At 46.8% G+C, this 15,986-nt stretch overlaps 5 protein-coding genes across 5 annotated transcripts; 3 read left to right on the top strand and 2 right to left on the bottom strand.

The window, feature by feature from the left end:
* Positions 1–911: 911 nt before the first annotated feature.
* Positions 912–2,552, bottom strand: BHQ10_002918 (uncharacterized protein; the record flags this gene model as incomplete). The annotated part of the gene is made up of 1 exon (XM_040875116.1): positions 912–2,552. The coding sequence occupies one exon, from the start codon at positions 2,550–2,552 to the stop codon at positions 912–914; it is 1,641 nt and encodes a 546-aa protein (XP_040731422.1).
* Positions 2,553–3,340: 788 nt separating this feature from the next.
* On the bottom strand, positions 3,341–4,541 carry BHQ10_002917 (uncharacterized protein; the record flags this gene model as incomplete). Its single annotated transcript, XM_040875115.1, has 3 exons — positions 3,341–3,698; positions 3,790–3,932; positions 4,038–4,541. The coding sequence occupies 3 exons, from the start codon at positions 4,539–4,541 to the stop codon at positions 3,341–3,343; spliced, it is 1,005 nt and encodes a 334-aa protein (XP_040731421.1).
* A 493-nt stretch (positions 4,542–5,034) lies between these two features.
* Positions 5,035–6,903, top strand: BHQ10_002916 (uncharacterized protein; the record flags this gene model as incomplete). The annotated part of the gene is made up of 5 exons (XM_040875114.1): positions 5,035–5,166; positions 5,222–5,316; positions 5,370–5,459; positions 5,514–6,333; positions 6,397–6,903. The coding sequence occupies 5 exons, from the start codon at positions 5,035–5,037 to the stop codon at positions 6,901–6,903; spliced, it is 1,644 nt and encodes a 547-aa protein (XP_040731420.1).
* Positions 6,904–7,272: 369 nt separating this feature from the next.
* On the top strand, positions 7,273–8,403 carry BHQ10_002915 (uncharacterized protein; the record flags this gene model as incomplete). The annotated part of the gene is made up of 1 exon (XM_040875113.1): positions 7,273–8,403. The coding sequence occupies one exon, from the start codon at positions 7,273–7,275 to the stop codon at positions 8,401–8,403; it is 1,131 nt and encodes a 376-aa protein (XP_040731419.1).
* Positions 8,404–9,410: 1,007 nt separating this feature from the next.
* Positions 9,411–13,190, top strand: BHQ10_002914 (uncharacterized protein; the record flags this gene model as incomplete). Its single annotated transcript, XM_040875112.1, has 4 exons — positions 9,411–12,245; positions 12,299–12,684; positions 12,746–12,900; positions 12,958–13,190. The coding sequence occupies 4 exons, from the start codon at positions 9,411–9,413 to the stop codon at positions 13,188–13,190; spliced, it is 3,609 nt and encodes a 1,202-aa protein (XP_040731418.1).
* Positions 13,191–15,986: the final 2,796 nt, after the last annotated feature.

The following is a 15,986-nucleotide window of genomic DNA, read 5'->3' as shown; positions in this document are numbered from 1 at the left end:
TTGCTCCGGTCAACTCCCAACAACGTCATATCAGACCTCCGAAGCTCAGGGAACCGTCACAAGCATATAGGTCTCAATAAGTGGAAGAGAATCCAAGATGAAGTGTTGGATCACGAGACACAAAACTTCTAGTGTCAATTAAGATTGTCCAGCTGGGGTGCTATGATGACATGCTTGGCAAAATAAAATTTGTGTATGATTAGTTCAGCCGTGGTGAGCTGATTGCTCAAGAAACTTAAGATGCTGTTCCCTTGTTATATAGGGAGACTAAGTAGTAAAAATCAAGATCGATGAAATAATCGCTAAAAGTATTTGATATGTCTTTGCTTCTAATAGTCCAATCATAGATTGCAGCTAACGAAATCAATGATATGACATGCTACTATATCTCTACTAACAGTGCGTCAGTGAGACTTGAATTCAAGGAGCAGATGATCTCGATCCACTTGGGAGGCATGGGAAGCATATCCTGGTCGGAATCGACTCGCTCACTTGTGATCTAGTCTCCACCCACGCGATATTGGAATCATGTTAATCCCGAGCCAGACCATATGGAGAACGGGGTTAATTTCATAGCAAGAGGAAGATGATCCCAATGCTGCTTCCGAGCTATATCATTCTTTGTTTGATCTCATGGGATCCGAGAGGAAGGCTTGGTTGAACAGAGACTTGAAGATGAGGGAGGAGGATGGAATATATTTACAACTATTTATAACAACTGATAAATGAAAGAATCTTCCGTTATGCCTCAATCACCATTTTATCAAGTCTATCCACCCAGTTAGATTCCTTGGGTGTATCTGAATTCAATTGGCTTATACATCAGCATTGATTAGTGTAATTACTTTTTCTCTCAAACCGACGGTGGTGCATTCCGTGGTGAATTGAACGTAAGATAAAATATGGAACATTTAGATACCGTAATATCTCGTTCTTTCAGCCCCGGTCTTTAAACAAGCGAGCAACTCTGACTCGTCTCTGGGAATCAACTTGACTTTAAAGTCCTTCGGAATGGCCACAAGTGCGCTCTTAATGGCGTTGTAATCCGCGTAGTGGGTATTCGGCGGGAATTCCTCGCTCGCTACAATACGGTAGCTACTCAGCAGGCGTATCAATGCTGTATAAATCACGCGATTGGCAACGAATTGCCCTGAACAAGCCCTCGCCCCGGCGCCAAAGGACATATGTGGTAACCCCTGAATACTTCTTTCGATAGGGATGTTTTCTGGATACTCCAGCCATCGCTCTGGGTTAAAGACATCGGCGTCGTCTCCAAAGTGATCTACGTCATGGTTCGCCGCTTGGAGATTGACCAATACCATCGTCTTGGCGGGAATTATCACCCCATTATCCCAGGCTATGTCAACGGTGGTCTTTCGGGGCAAATTCATGGCGGAGGCGGTATAATATCGTTCCGCCTCCTTAACAAGCGCGTTCACATAGGGTACCTTTTCTTCCGCGAAGGATTCTAGAAAGACTTCGTCCAGGTTTGAATAGAACCGTCGGATATCCTCGTAGGCTCGCTCCTGGAAGATTTGGCCTGTCTCCGTTGCTAAACTTCCGATGCAACCAACTAAGGTGGCAGGAATAGTCTCAAACCCACCAGATACAAGTGACAGACAGATTGATGAGACTTCTACATCTGTCAGCCGGGTTTCGTTTCCCTTAAGAATAGCCGCTGACACGCATGGCTTATCTGTGCCTTTCTGGATCCTATCTCGAACAATATTGAGTAGAAAAGACAAATATTTATCCCTTCGTCTCCGTAATGATTTTGCACGTTCCGTTTTTTTGTTTCCCGGCAAATATCGTAGAATAGGGATATAATCTTGGTAATTCTCCGAAGCGGACCGAAGCAGGGAAATGGCAGAGCCAACTTCTAGGATTTCCCGGAGAAGCTCATCGTGCACGCCCCGCATACGAATACCATAGCAGAGTGTCAGGGTAGTGTTCAATGCTAGCCGTTGAATATATGGTCTAATCTCCAGTTCTTTGCCTCCTTTGCCATCAACATGGACATCGGAAATCATATCATATGTTTCCAAATCGAACATATCATGATATGAGCGAATTGCGGGTCTAGAGAGAACCATACCGGCTGCTCGACGTCGGTTGCGCGTCGAATCATCCCACGGGCTCGACCCGATGGTGAAGCCTTGTGTCGATGAGATTACGCCATGAAAGGTGTACAGGGTCGGCCGATCGATAAGTGCAGATTGATGCGAGAGAAGGATTCGACGAGCGTCATGGAAAGAGTTGACTACCACAGCGGTTGTGTTCCCTAGGCGAATTTGAAAGACGGATTTGTTATACTTCCGCCATAGCTTTTCGCAGACGCTTGCGTGGTCGTCACCCAGTAGATGCAGGTGACCAACTATTGGTAGAGCATTGGGAATAGAGAATAGGCCGGCAATAGTGGAGTTGGAAAGATACGAATGCAGAAAAAGCGCGGCCAAGGTAAGAAATGATAATGACAATGCACAGGGCCACAGCCATGGCCATGACCACAGCTCCTCTGGAAGAAGCGGCGAAGCCGAAAAGAAGGAGTACATTCCCAGTATTCTTTTCTTTTCTTTTTCTCCTTTCTTTTTTTTACTCCGATAAGAAAGTAAGAAAATGAAACTTCACGGAAACCTTCTAGTTACGTGCTCAGTCGCAGATATCGGCAGATATCGGAGTTTTCCAGAACAAAGTGCAATTGGATGTTCTCTATATATGGCTGGACGTTACACAAAGAACTAAGTATATCGCCATTTCTTGCAGGTAAGATCCAACATTACGTATCAGAGTCACGTCGTATCATGTATGTATCCTGGATCCATCCCTGCTAAGCTTTGATACACCCGCATAAGTTGCGAATTAAGTCCCACTTCAGTTGTGTTAGCCCCAGAGGCCACTGGAATCGAGGGTCTGGAAGACACGGAAGGATCCGCTAATTTGTGGCGTAGGTGGTCGAACACTCCAATCATCTTACTCCAATATCGAGGAAATGGAGTGCTCTCTTTGGGGAAATTAACAAGCCAATCAACACAAGTCTTAGCCTTTGCCTGTTGTAACCTGGACAATATAAGTCAACCCCTTTAGGCTAGAAGGCAGGCACAGCTTTTGGCGGGATGGAAATTACGAATGCGCATGATAGTAACAGTGATCGACAGTGAAAAGGCTTGACTACGGATCATGCGCCCTTTCTTAGATAACATATCTCAACCCCTGCTGCTTGCTCACCCGGAAATGCTTCCAATGGCTCCCATTGGCTCACTAGAAATTTAATATAATATGAGTCTACGTTCTTGAGCTAGCACGAATGCACACCCACCGAACCACAGTGCTGTCAATGTAATCATTCTTCCCCCGACTCCGCCCCATACACCGTCTCTGTATGGACCTCATACGTTGTGGTGACCTCGATCTGCCCCGGTAGGCCCGCAGAGCCGGTCAACCTTTCCGAAGAAATATTGTAACCCTGAGTGGTGGTGCGATCTTTCAGCGGGATCGATGCCGATAAATCTCCATCCAGCCCAAATCCAGTTTCAATACTTGAAAGGAAATTTCGCAGGTACAGGACACACGTGCACACTAGACAGCTGCATTGTATAACTTGCGTGGTCACGGAAACGGTCCACTCGGTAAAGTAAGGGTCTGTGGCGGTCGAGACGCTATGCCACAGCACCATATCCGTTATGCAAGCTGCAACTGTACTATAGAACGGAAATAGAACGGCAAAACAAGGTTAGTATGATTGTTTCAGAAGACGGTACAGCCAATGCTATATCGATTTGTATTGCTCACCATATCCGTAACACGAAAGGAGTGGAGACCACAACCTTGCGCGAGATAGGCCACTGCACCAGCCCGATAATGTAGAGAGGCATAAAGATCAAAGCGGCCTCGGTGATGATGTTGTACGCATCGAAGACGATCCACCATACGGTCTGTTGTATCACAATGTAAGCATATATTGTAAAAAAAATATGGAACTTTGATTTTGCCCCATTATTTCTCATTTGAATGGGAAATGAGTTCCCAAGCCGCCCTACCCTATTGATACACCGTCCAGAAGCATAATCCCATGTTTTTGGCACCGAGCAGGAAAAAGAGACCACAAATATCGAAATAAACGTAAAAAGAATGACAAAGAGGCTGATGCCGTTCATGACTTGATGGTGCCGTAAATTCGGGGATATTTTGACCAGGAGACGAAGGAGGGACAATTTCGACAAGGCCAAGGACACGACATAGAGGACGTTCGCCGCCATGGCGGCTTCCGTGATCTTGTTCACTTTTTCGGCAGACAGAGTGTCGAAGGGTTTTCCAAACCCGTCTGCCGCCCGGAGGATGGTAGCCAGCGACTGTGCGGCGCAAAAGACCAAGGCACCTGTGAGAAGATAGTCATCGACTCCAAAGCTCATGGCCTGGCGCGATATCTTGACAATGGAGCGCATAATGTAGGCAAATGCGGCGAGGACGAGCAGTAGCCATGTCACGATAAGGATCAGTGGAGATTTATTCGTCGCGGTGATCTGAACGCCAGCGGTGGCCATGACATAGAATGGTAGTTTCAAACCAATATTTGAAAGAAGAGAGAAGAAGGCAAATGCAAAGCCAGAGATGAAGAGCTGGAAAACCAGGTGGGAAAATGAATGAAGAGGAAAGCAAGGTATATGATCCCGAGACATGGCCTTCCGCCATGGATGGATGTACTGGATGTGCCGTGGGATTCAGCTTTCGTGTATTTTCCTGACACTCGCGCGATACGCACGCAGGTGCTTGTAATAATACAGTAAATAGATCTACCATGAGTACTTAGGTATGATACTAAATAGGTTTTAGACCGGAATTAATTTGGTAACCCCTGCAACTTCGCGGATCTGCTGCTACATTGCCACGTTCGTCTTTCTCTTTTATTGCTCTTTTTTTTCCTTTTTTTTGGATTTTCTTTTTTACTGAAGCACCTGTCTTCCTTTATTCTTCTTCCCATATTTCCCCTCAACCCTTGTCTCTAAATTCTATTTGTTTTAGTAAGGGAACTCTACTATGGATGCAATTGAAACCCAGAGTAAGGCCAACGTCTCGACTGCGCTCGAGATGGATGACAAGTCGACCATGGGTCGCGAGGAGCGCGACCGCGCCCGTCTCTTGAGACTGGGTAAGCGGCCTGTTCTGAAGGTACCTCTTACCATATACAAAATGTATCCTGTCTACCTGCTTATGCAATAGTCAGCGAACGTATGGCTTCATGGCTATCCTCGGTTTCACAACTACTATTCTTGTCACCTGGGAGGGTGTTCTACTAGTTTTTAATATTGGTCTAGAAAAGTATGTTCCATGGTCTTGGTAATACATATAGTGTGTCTAACCAATTAATACAGTGGCGGCCCTGCTGGGATGATTTACATGTACCTCTTTGCGTGGATAGGTGCATGGTGTACTTTTGCCTCCCTGTGTGAGCTGGCTTCTATGTGAGTATATAAAGATTTGACATTCAAAATGAGCGCAAAATCTGACGGATAAAGGGCTCCCATCTCTTCCGGTCAATACTTTTGGGTCGCAATGCTGGCACCCCCCTCCTGTCAACGTTTCCTGTCCTATCTGACTGGCTGGATGACATCCATAGGCTGGCAGGCTCTCGTCGCCTCGACGGCTTACATTGCCGGTACACTCATACAGACCTTAGTCGCCATTACAATTCCCTCGTACGAAGCTACCAGTTGGCGGGGACTTCTTATCATCTATGCAGTGCTTCTGTTTGGCTTCATCATTAACACTACCGCCCGTCGGCTACTGCCAACCCTTGAAGGACCGGTTCTATGCATCCATATCCTGGCCTTTTTCGGTGTTCTTGTTCCACTGTGCGTGCTTAGTTCCAAGCGTGACTCGATTGACGTCTGGGCCTACTTTGTCAACGAGGGCGGCTGGGACACACAAGGACTCTCTACCATGATTGGCCTACTTATGTCTATTTTCTTGTTCACTGGTGTCGACGGCGCTATACACATGTCCGAGGAAATCAAGGACGCTGCAGTTGTTGTGCCACGCTCCATCATGGCCAGCATGGGCATTAACGGGGCCTTTGGCTTCGGTATTTTGCTCGCAGCACTTTACGCCACTACCGACATCGATGAGACCCTCGGCAGCGAGGCAGGTGAGGCTGGGTATCCTTTTCTGTACATCTTACAAAATGGAATTGGGTCACTTGGTGGTGCGGTGGCCATGGGGTCCATCATCTCCGTGATGCAAATATTTGGTAACATCGCTGATATGGCAGCGGCCTCGCGCATGTGGTGGGCTTTTGCTCGCGACAAAGCGATTCCCGGCTGGAGCTTTTTCCTCAAGGTGATAAGCCACCCGACTTTAATGACATACTTAAAGATCATTGACTAAAATATCTTCTTCTAGCTGGACTCTCGCACCTCCTTACCTGTTCGCTGTATTCTATTTACCGTTACTGTGTCCGTCCTCCTTTCTCTGATTAGCATTGGTAGCACAACGGCTTTCAACGATATTGTCGCCCTTGTCACATCAGGATACTACTCCTCTTATCTTATGGCGAGCGGRCTTCTTTTKTATAGACGGTTGACAGGAGCCATCGTTCTGCCAGATGTGGGCGACTCACTATACGAGCCGGTCAACAATGTCGGGAGACGGCTCGTCTGGGGTCCCTGGCGCATCCCGGGTATTCTGGGAATTTTGATCAATGCATTCTCCGTCATTTACTTGACTGTTGCTCTCTTCTGGTCCTTTTGGCCCTCGTTCTACCCTGTCACGGCTGAAAACATGAATTACAATGTTCTCATTATCGGAGCTACCTTACTTTGGTCGATTGCGTATTATGTCTTTCATGCACGGAAGGAGTATACCGGCCCGATTGTCGAGATAGCGCCATCTGATTTTGCGAGACAGTGAAAAAATGGCTCATATGGATGACTCGTTCCTGGAGCGGGAAAGGGTGCGCAGGTGGCAGGGGCGTAATATGGTATAGCGAAGATATAGAAGTTGAATTGTAGAATTATCGACTCGTGTCAAACAAAGCTAGACCGGTTTATCAGTTGAGACTGTTAACGACAACGGATTACTAGACCGAATACAGACTAGCGCTATCAGATAAGATTGATAAAGATGAAGTCAGTTGACCTTCCGTCTCCGCTCTTCAACATGTCACCGTTAGGGACTCCCCTCTCTTTTCCTTGCGTTCCTCTCCTCTTCAAGTCTGTCTTCCCCTTCCAATTGACGCTCTATATTTCTCTTTAGACTGAGCTCAATTTATCACCGAACATGGCGCAAAGCCATTCGAGCGTCGTCACGTTATTATCAGCGGTAGTAGTACTCGGCCTATCCTTACCCGCGGTTCTAGGTACACCGATTATCGTTACCGCGCACAACGACCAACAACAAACTACATTACAGAACGTGGATTCTCATGGCAGTTCCAGTAAACATGAGTATCACGATGATCCCTTGAAGGATTTCATTTCGGATGTTGTGCATGACACTGGGTTGATGAATAATGTGGATAAGGAAAACAACGACCAGAAGCATGCCGATAAGATCGGTGACGGGAAGACGTCGGTGCCTGTAACGACATTGCCATCACCGCCACTGCCGTCGATTTCGTCGCTGAGATATATGGGGCATATTGATGGGTTAGATAATATTACCATTGGCCTGAACCGTGCCGAAAGCGCAGGGCTTCCTACTATTGACAGCGACGGTGAAATTGAATCAACTCTACGCCGCCCTTCGTGGTTTGACTCCGTTCTCATGGCGCGCCGTTTACTAGCCAAATCGACTGTTGGAATTGCATCTACTGTCTATCAAAATTCCGACTCATCTCCTGCAGCCGGTCTGCAAGGTGTATCAATCAGTCTACCGGAATACATAGCAGACTGCTCCGAAATCGACAGCAGCGACAACCACAACAACGGCAACCCCATCCTTCTCGGCTTATACGTCTCAACAACGTTTCAAAACATCGCCAAGGGCTCGAATATCAGTCTCTCAATTGATTGGTGGAGTCATCTCAAGGACACAAACCCGCTTTATCCTGGCTTCCCACTTAGTGAAGCCGGATTACCACGTATCTCATTACTTGGCTATGTTGAAAGACTCAACCTATCTTCTGCATCATCGCCAGCAACTACGAAAGCAGGGTTGGAAGAATGCTTCTTCGCAACACATCCCGATGCCAAGGTATGGGMACCCGGGAACCCGGATAGTCCTCATTCGGGCTTCTGGGCGCGCATGGTTGTGACTCAGGTTTATTGGATTGGCGGATTTGGCGATTTGCAACAGATTGGGTGGATGAATGTTACTGATTGGAAGGGCGTGGGGAGATATGAGAGTGATGAGAGTATTGGGGATGGGAGTGGGAGGGGTTGGGAGGATGTTAGATTGCCTGGTGAATAAAATTAGGCGACTCTTGCGGACAGATTACTTTGCTCGACAGGTGGAAGTATTACGTTTATGGTTATATGAATTCTTAGATTGAGCGCTTGGAGAGCTCTGCTTTCCACCTTACAAAAACTTACAAGGTCCTTATCGTGGATTTTACATACCTAAGTAGGCAGCCGTAGGACCGCTAGTCACATACACAATATTTTGTAGCAAGCTGTGGTCGAGCGGAGAGAGGCCTTACTGACGGCTTAGTCGCGTTTCTTCTCGGACTCCATATTTGTGGTAGCAAAGCGGGAGCAGATAGAAGTCGGCGACATAATTGAAGATTTTGTTAGGAAGATTAGAAGAATTAATGGTCAATGCCAGATGAGGGAGAGGTGAGAGGCGAAAGGTGGGCGCCCTGTTGCCCCAAATGTCAACGATGTTATCTGCTCACTACCTAGGTACAATATGAAGGTAACGACAGAAAGTGACGAGACAACCGCGAGATGTTATCTGGATAAGCCACTTTCATTTCGAGGTCGTCATCGACTTAGCAAGTGTGCTAAGCTCGGAAGAAAAGCTGTGCTATTTGCTGCTTTTATATGCGCCATGTTTCATGCAACCCTCCGCTTTGTTTGATATCATGTGATTTCGACACCAGTCTCAGTCTCTTCAACATCCCGACATCTACTGTACATCATTTCCAAACAGACAGTGATTGTCGCTCTCCAGTTACGCTGCCCCTGAAAAACGCTACCTAATCTCTAGCCCCGTTTACTGCCCCACCCTGGGTTGACAGACTAAACAAAAAAGACGCTCACGAAGCTTCTTGATACGTATATTCAGCGAATCAGTCCGATGTATTGCTCGGTCGGATCTTTCCAGGAAGGATCCCAGATTTTTCTAATACAAGTCCTTCCCATGCTGGGCAGACATGCCTTAACTTGATCATCGATCTCACCACGAGTTTCTGCTTCACCATTACTACGCTCATCAGATATCCCACCTTCCTCTAACGATCTAACACTAACTACAAAATGGAGGTCTTCTGTCGAAACGTGCCTACCCAGCTCAAGCCACGACACTTGAAGCAGGAGTTGAGACCAATCCTGGCTGAGCTTGACATCGTCGCTTTCGATTGTCGAGTACACGCGGCTAGACATGCTACCATCACCATTGCAGATATCTCGAAGGCGCACCTACTGCTTGCTCGATATCCTCGCGTGCCAAAGGGACAGCGCGTTCCCGAAAATCAACGGCTGAAGATTCGCGGCACGATCATCTACATTGAAGAAGGCAGGAACCAACCGGACCCGTTCCTTATATCGTCGCTTGTGGACGAAGAAGTGCAACGCCGCAGTCAACCACGTCGACCGATTGTTAGCAACGATGTCGAATCCCGAGGGCCTAAGAAGTTTCCTATTTTCACGTTATCTTGTGGTACATTTGACTTTAGAGATACCAAGCCAGTCTTCATTGACCAATTCACCTTGTCAGCGATGGGAACCATTCACTTTGGTTCAAACAAATTGACAATCACCATATCTCATCCTGAGGATGGCCAGAAGAACTTGAAGATCGAGTCCGAATACTGGTCGATATATGATGCAGTCTACGTGAGCAACCACGGGAATCTGACAGTGACCTTTGGATGTAACTATGCTCCCCGTTTATTTGAAGCGCCCGTCAAGCATACACAACAGGCGACACTGGCTGCTTTTATGAGAGATCCACGTGAGGAGAAGAAGACGAGGATCGGCTTTCTCAACCCATCTCACAAATATGTGGTCTCTTCTTGTTTCGTGTATCGTGTCACCTTGACGAACCAGAACGACTTTTTCAACATCTCGCGCCTTTCGCACAATCCCAATATGCCCAGGCTAGTAAATTGGCGCGAGATGAGATTTCCTGCATATGCGCCCTTCACTACACAATTGATCACCTTTTTAACTGTGCTCCGCCGGTGGAACTTTCCATTTGTTGTGCAATTTCAGCTTCAAATGTTGCTATCCAACGGAGAATTGTCTCCGGAGAAAGTAGTAGATCTTTTTCCTTATGTGAAAAAGCTTCTCACCAGAAAGAGGTCTCTGGTGGTCGCCAAGATCTTAAAGGGGCTTCCGAGAAGGCTACACCACCCAGACCCTCATGCTGACAGTGATGATGTGAGTCTGGACAGCATTACCAAGACACTTGACGAGATTGAGGAAATGCAAGAACATGAGTATTTGCAACCGGGACAGCCCGGGTATCTACATCATAATCAGATGGAGATACACAGACTCAGCGTTACACCTACGGGCCTCTATCTTGATGGCCCCAACGTGGAAGCTGAGAATCGCGTGCTTAGGAGATATCATTCCCAGAGCGACTACTTCATACGGGTTCGATTTATTGAGGAATCAGGGGACCCCCTGATGTATGACATCAGCTCAAACTTGGATCCCATTTTCAACCGGTTCCGCGAGATTATGAGAGATGGGGTGATTATCGCTGATCGCCACTATAAATTCCTCGGATTCTCCCATTCCTCATTGAGATCACGCAGTTGTTGGTTCATGGCAGAATTTCATGACTCCGCTACTGGAGAGCTCATGACTGCGGGTAGACTCATCTCGCGATTGGGAGATTTTAGCCACATTAGATCCCCCTCAAAGTTCGCGGCACGATTAGGTCAAACTTTTTCGGATACGTTGACCTCCGTTTCTGTCGACAAAGATATGGTAAAAATGATCAATGAAGTTGAACGGAACGGGAGGGTTTTTAGCGATGGCTGTGGTACGATCTCGAAAGAGATTTTGTGGAGGATACATCGCTACTATCCACGCAACGCTGTAGTTCGCCCTACGGTCTTTCAAGTCCGAATATCAGGTGCCAAAGGAATGCTCTCCTTGGATACCACACTAGAGGGGCCTACAATTTGCCTTCGGAAATCAATGGTCAAATTCCGTGCAGAAACAGATCATAACATCGAAGTTTGCGGTGCTGGCATTCATAGCTTGCCTTGCTACTTGAATGCGCCGCTGATCAAGATTCTTGAGGATCTGGGAGCACCCTGTGACCTTTTTCTTGAATTACAAAGAGAAGAGGTGGAGTCTCTCCGCCAAGCAGTACGTTCACCACAACAGGCGGCTATGTTTCTAGATCAAACGCATATTGCAAAATCAACGCGACTATCCTGGTTAATCACGCTGCTGCAATCCATAGGAATCAACTACAACCAAGATCGCTTCCTGAAAAGAGCAGTGGAGCTAGTGATCCTCATGAAGCTGAGGGACCTGAAATACAAAGCAAGGATCCTCGTCCCCGAGGCAGTCACATTGTACGGTATCATGGATGAGACTGGCTATCTGAAGGAAGGCGAAATTTTTGTGCCAATCCTAAACGAAGAGACTAAGAGACGAGATATTCTTGTTCAAGAGAATGTGCTCATCACGCGATCTCCTGCATTTCATCCAGGGGATGTCCAGCTTGTTAATGCTGTTAACGTACCGGACGATTCCCCACTACGCAAATTACACAATTGTGTCGTTTTCAGTCAGAAAGGCGCTAGGGACCTCCCTAGTCAGCTTAGCGGGGGCGATCTAGATGGTGATATCTTCAATATTATTTACGACACACGTTTTATACTACAGCGACTGGCTTTGCCTGCTGACTATCCTCGGGTGCTCGGCACGGAGTTGAATAGGCCAGTGCAAATTGAGGATATTCAAGATTTCTTCATCACATTTATGCAACAAGATCATTTAGGTCGTATAGCTATTACACACAAGATCCTTGCGGATCAGCAAGCGGAAGGCACTTTCGATCCAAATTGTCTGACTCTGGCCCAATTACATTCGACCGCCGTCGACTTCTCGAAGACAGGAACGCCAGTTAGTTGTACTAAGAATTGAAAGATCGAGGACGTTGCTAACATCTTATGTAGGTCAACATTAAGGAAATACCCAAATATCCTCCATGTCGACCAGATTTCATGGCCCCAGGACCTCGTGTGCGCGTAGCTGACAGCATAGAAGTCCTTGACAACGGTGATGAGCACCATTTGAACGATGACGCCCAGACTATCGTTGATGATGACGACGATGTCCGTCCGCCGCTCCGTTACTACAAAAGTCGGCGTGTGTTGGGTGCGTTGTATCGAACGATCAACGAGAGAGACTTTGTCAACGAACTGGAATGGGATTCCTCGAATCGACAAACGCAAACGAAATCGGCGAATGTTCTCGCTCTCGTATGGAAGTATGTTGAACGCGAGACTGCTGGATTCTTGTGGGATCATTGTGTGAAGGATGCCCACTATATCCGAGATGTGTTGGTCTTCCTCTCCTTTATTGTACGAGATGTGTACTTACTTTATTTGAACACTGGTTAGCTATGAGGAACATATGCAAGATCTCATGTACCAGTATTCGGACGCACCATGGAAATCTACACTGACCGAAGTGGAAGTCTTTATCGGCAACATCATGGGCAAAAATCACAAGCAAACCACCTACCAAAAAGAGTCATCCAGGGCAATGCGTGATGGTAAGCCATTGGTACTCTCAATATCTGTCAAAAATCTAGGTCTAACCTATTATCTAGCATATGATGATCTCGTCAAATGGACCATGTCCCTAATTACCGGTCGTGGAACCGAAGATGAAAGAGAATCTCTGGAGCGCTCAATTGCCTGTCTCTCGATAGCCCTGGAGGACACACGTCAGAAGAGGTCTTCGGTGCTACCTAACCAGAAAAAGCTGGATAGTTATGTGTGGATTGCGGCGGTGACCTGTTTGCTCGAGATTGACAAGTTGCAGAGAAGTGCACCGTTTTAGGTAAAATTTCTCAAGGAATAGCAAAATATGCTTTATGATTTATGTGGAGTAGTCTCATTGATAATGATGAAAGAAGAATCATTATAGGTTTACTAGTGAGTGCTCTGTAAACCTTGTAACAACGACGCTCAAAGGCAGTTCCTGTCTCTCATATGAACATTGGACCTGCCTTACGTGTTTCGAGTCTGCATCCGAAAGAGGTAGGTTAGGGCTTGGCCTCTGTATACCCTATATCTACTTTCCTTCATCGTTTTCTGTCATGGCTTCATATTCCTTCCTTCGTTCCATCTCAATGTGACTGCCTTGTGGCCTGAACTGGTCTGATCCTGTTTCTCTATCCTTCAGCTCTGTTGTATTAGCCAATTGGCTCATGAGTCTTATTTCTACAAAAAAGTATAATGAGATACAGCACCAAATTTGGTGTGAATGATGCTTTCCAGCCGTAATATTCCGAAGGATTAGGCCTGAGAGACCATTGGTAGCCATGTGATGTAATCTCATACTCCTCATCACGGTTCGGAGTCAGTCTGTTCAAGCTCTTTGACTCTTTATAGATCCTGGTTGTGTCGAATAGTTTGTGTAACAAGTGCTAAGAGAAGCTTGTCCAGTGGGAAGGGACGCTGGGAAGGTGGATCAGAGAGCCGTATCCGGGTTCCAGCAAGGAACCTCCCTAGTGTGCCATTCCTCCCTGACATGAGGGCGCAGAAGTGGCAAGTGCGTACCTGCCGATTGTAAACTCGACTGGCGGATTTCTTGAAATAGTCATGTGAGTCGCCGCACGGAGAGAGAGAGGGATCCTTGACAGCTCTTTCAACTTGCAACAGCAACCCCGACAACTGACTGCAGTCGTCCATTTAATGGGTCATCGTGCCTTTTAACGTCGACGATTCACGATACATAATCAAAGAGCCAGTTTCCCGCAGATTAGCGCTCCATCTGGAGTCGATTACACGTCAGCGTCCCGCTGTCTGGGTCTACCTGTGGTCGGTCGATGCTCGGTGGCTGGTAAACTGACCCGCTGGTCTCTGGACGTGTCTAGTATGAACCGTCGTGTCCGCAAAAGGAGGCAATACTGGAACATTTCATGGGAAGACAGGCTGGTATACTACTACCAGTATTATATATACTCATGTACGAGCTAGTTATGTGTGACATGGCTTGTCTGTCGTCCTGCAGTTCTTTGCATGTACAGTACTCTCAACGATTGAGCCCTCGTTACCTACCCCACATAGGTTACTGTTCTCGCTTGGTCATGATCGTGCCTTTGATGGATTCATTAGATAATGACAGATAAACGACTGGCTCTCAGATCCGATGTCAATGCATCTAGGCTCTCGATGGGCTCTCAACCCGGTCACGGACACTCCTTGACCGTATGCTCAATTCTCGTTGAGCGCACGCCAATGTCAAAACATCGAAAGAGCTTGACCATGCAAAAATTGCCAATTGTCAAAATCGACATGTAGTGGTATCGGCAGCGAATACTAGCAGCATGGTACGGTATAGTCATTATGACTATCGTTTTCTTCCTATCGGCTGATCGCTGGCAGGGCCAATGCCCAATGGAACAATCCGCCCAACTGACTCTGTGGTTGATTCGCAGTTTGCTCCCCGCATAGACGACTTATCTGCCAATAGTGCAAGGTTGTGAGCTCCTCGTTCTGATCTCCGCACACCATCTGGATCCCGACTGACCAACTAACACAACATTCCCCATCTGCAATAGATAAGCCTTCGGACCGCTATCTGCTTATAACGTTAACGTCCACAATTCTGTATGAGACGTTGCCTTTGACTTCTATACAGACTTATTGATTTACAGGGCACTGCATTTTATTGTCGTTGAATTTACTTACCGTGCATGGTGGACCTTTTTTTCTAGCAATAGCAGAAGCATTATCATCAACAGATAGGCACTCTTGCTAACTCGGGCGTTACTCCACTTTGTCCGTCTTATCTCTATAGTCTATACCGTCATTCCCTAACGCCCACGCTGGTTTATCCCCTCCATTCATCGCTTATCTTTCTTTGGTTATGTTCACCAATATTTACTTTGTTCTCAAGTCGGTGCGAGAGAACTTTACATGGTTATGGATACAATAAGGATCCCTTCGCCTTCGGCCATTCTAGATCCCCCCGCTCTACCACCGGTGTCCAATAAGCCCGTTTCGAGTACTCGAAACACTGCAACAAGTCCAAAAAAGAAATCTGCTGCCATTGTGATTCCTACAAATAGCACTCAGCGCCCTAAACAGTCCAAAAGCCGGAATGGTAAGTCCTCCAGGTTGATTCAAGCGAATGTTGAGACTATCCGAATGTGAGATAGGCTGACCAGCACAGGCTGTATTACCTGTAAAGCAAAGCGACTAAAATGTGACGAAACAAAGCCAAGGTAAGTTGTTGTGTTACTCAATGAGCCTCAGGGCAAGACCTATCGGTTGCTAATATTTCTATTTCCTCTTTTGATAGCTGTCAACAATGCCACAAACGCAATGTGGCATGTGGTGGCTACAAGAAAGACTTCAAATGGCGACCCTTTGAAGAAACACAAGTCGTTCCTAAGGCTACTCCTAAGAAGAAAGGTATAACATGCATTCTTGGATGTTTTTCGGCGCAGCGATCCTTAGCTGATATTTACAGCATCACCACCTCCTGACTCAAATGGTAACGACTCACAGCCACGCAAGGCCGCTAGAAGAAGTTCTGAGTCTTCAGGACAGTTGCTGGGCTCAAAAGAGCAACCGAACTTCTTTTCGCCAATAAGTAGCTCTCTCCCAGACGAATTCTCACTTCCTG

This window comes from Talaromyces amestolkiae (assembly GCF_001896365.1).
Source record: "Talaromyces amestolkiae strain CIB chromosome Unknown scaffold4.1, whole genome shotgun sequence".
Taxonomy (NCBI): Eukaryota; Fungi; Ascomycota; class Eurotiomycetes; order Eurotiales; family Trichocomaceae; genus Talaromyces; species Talaromyces amestolkiae.
The sequence above is the reverse complement of the archived record's forward strand: the minus strand, read 5'-3'. Positions and strand labels throughout refer to the sequence as shown.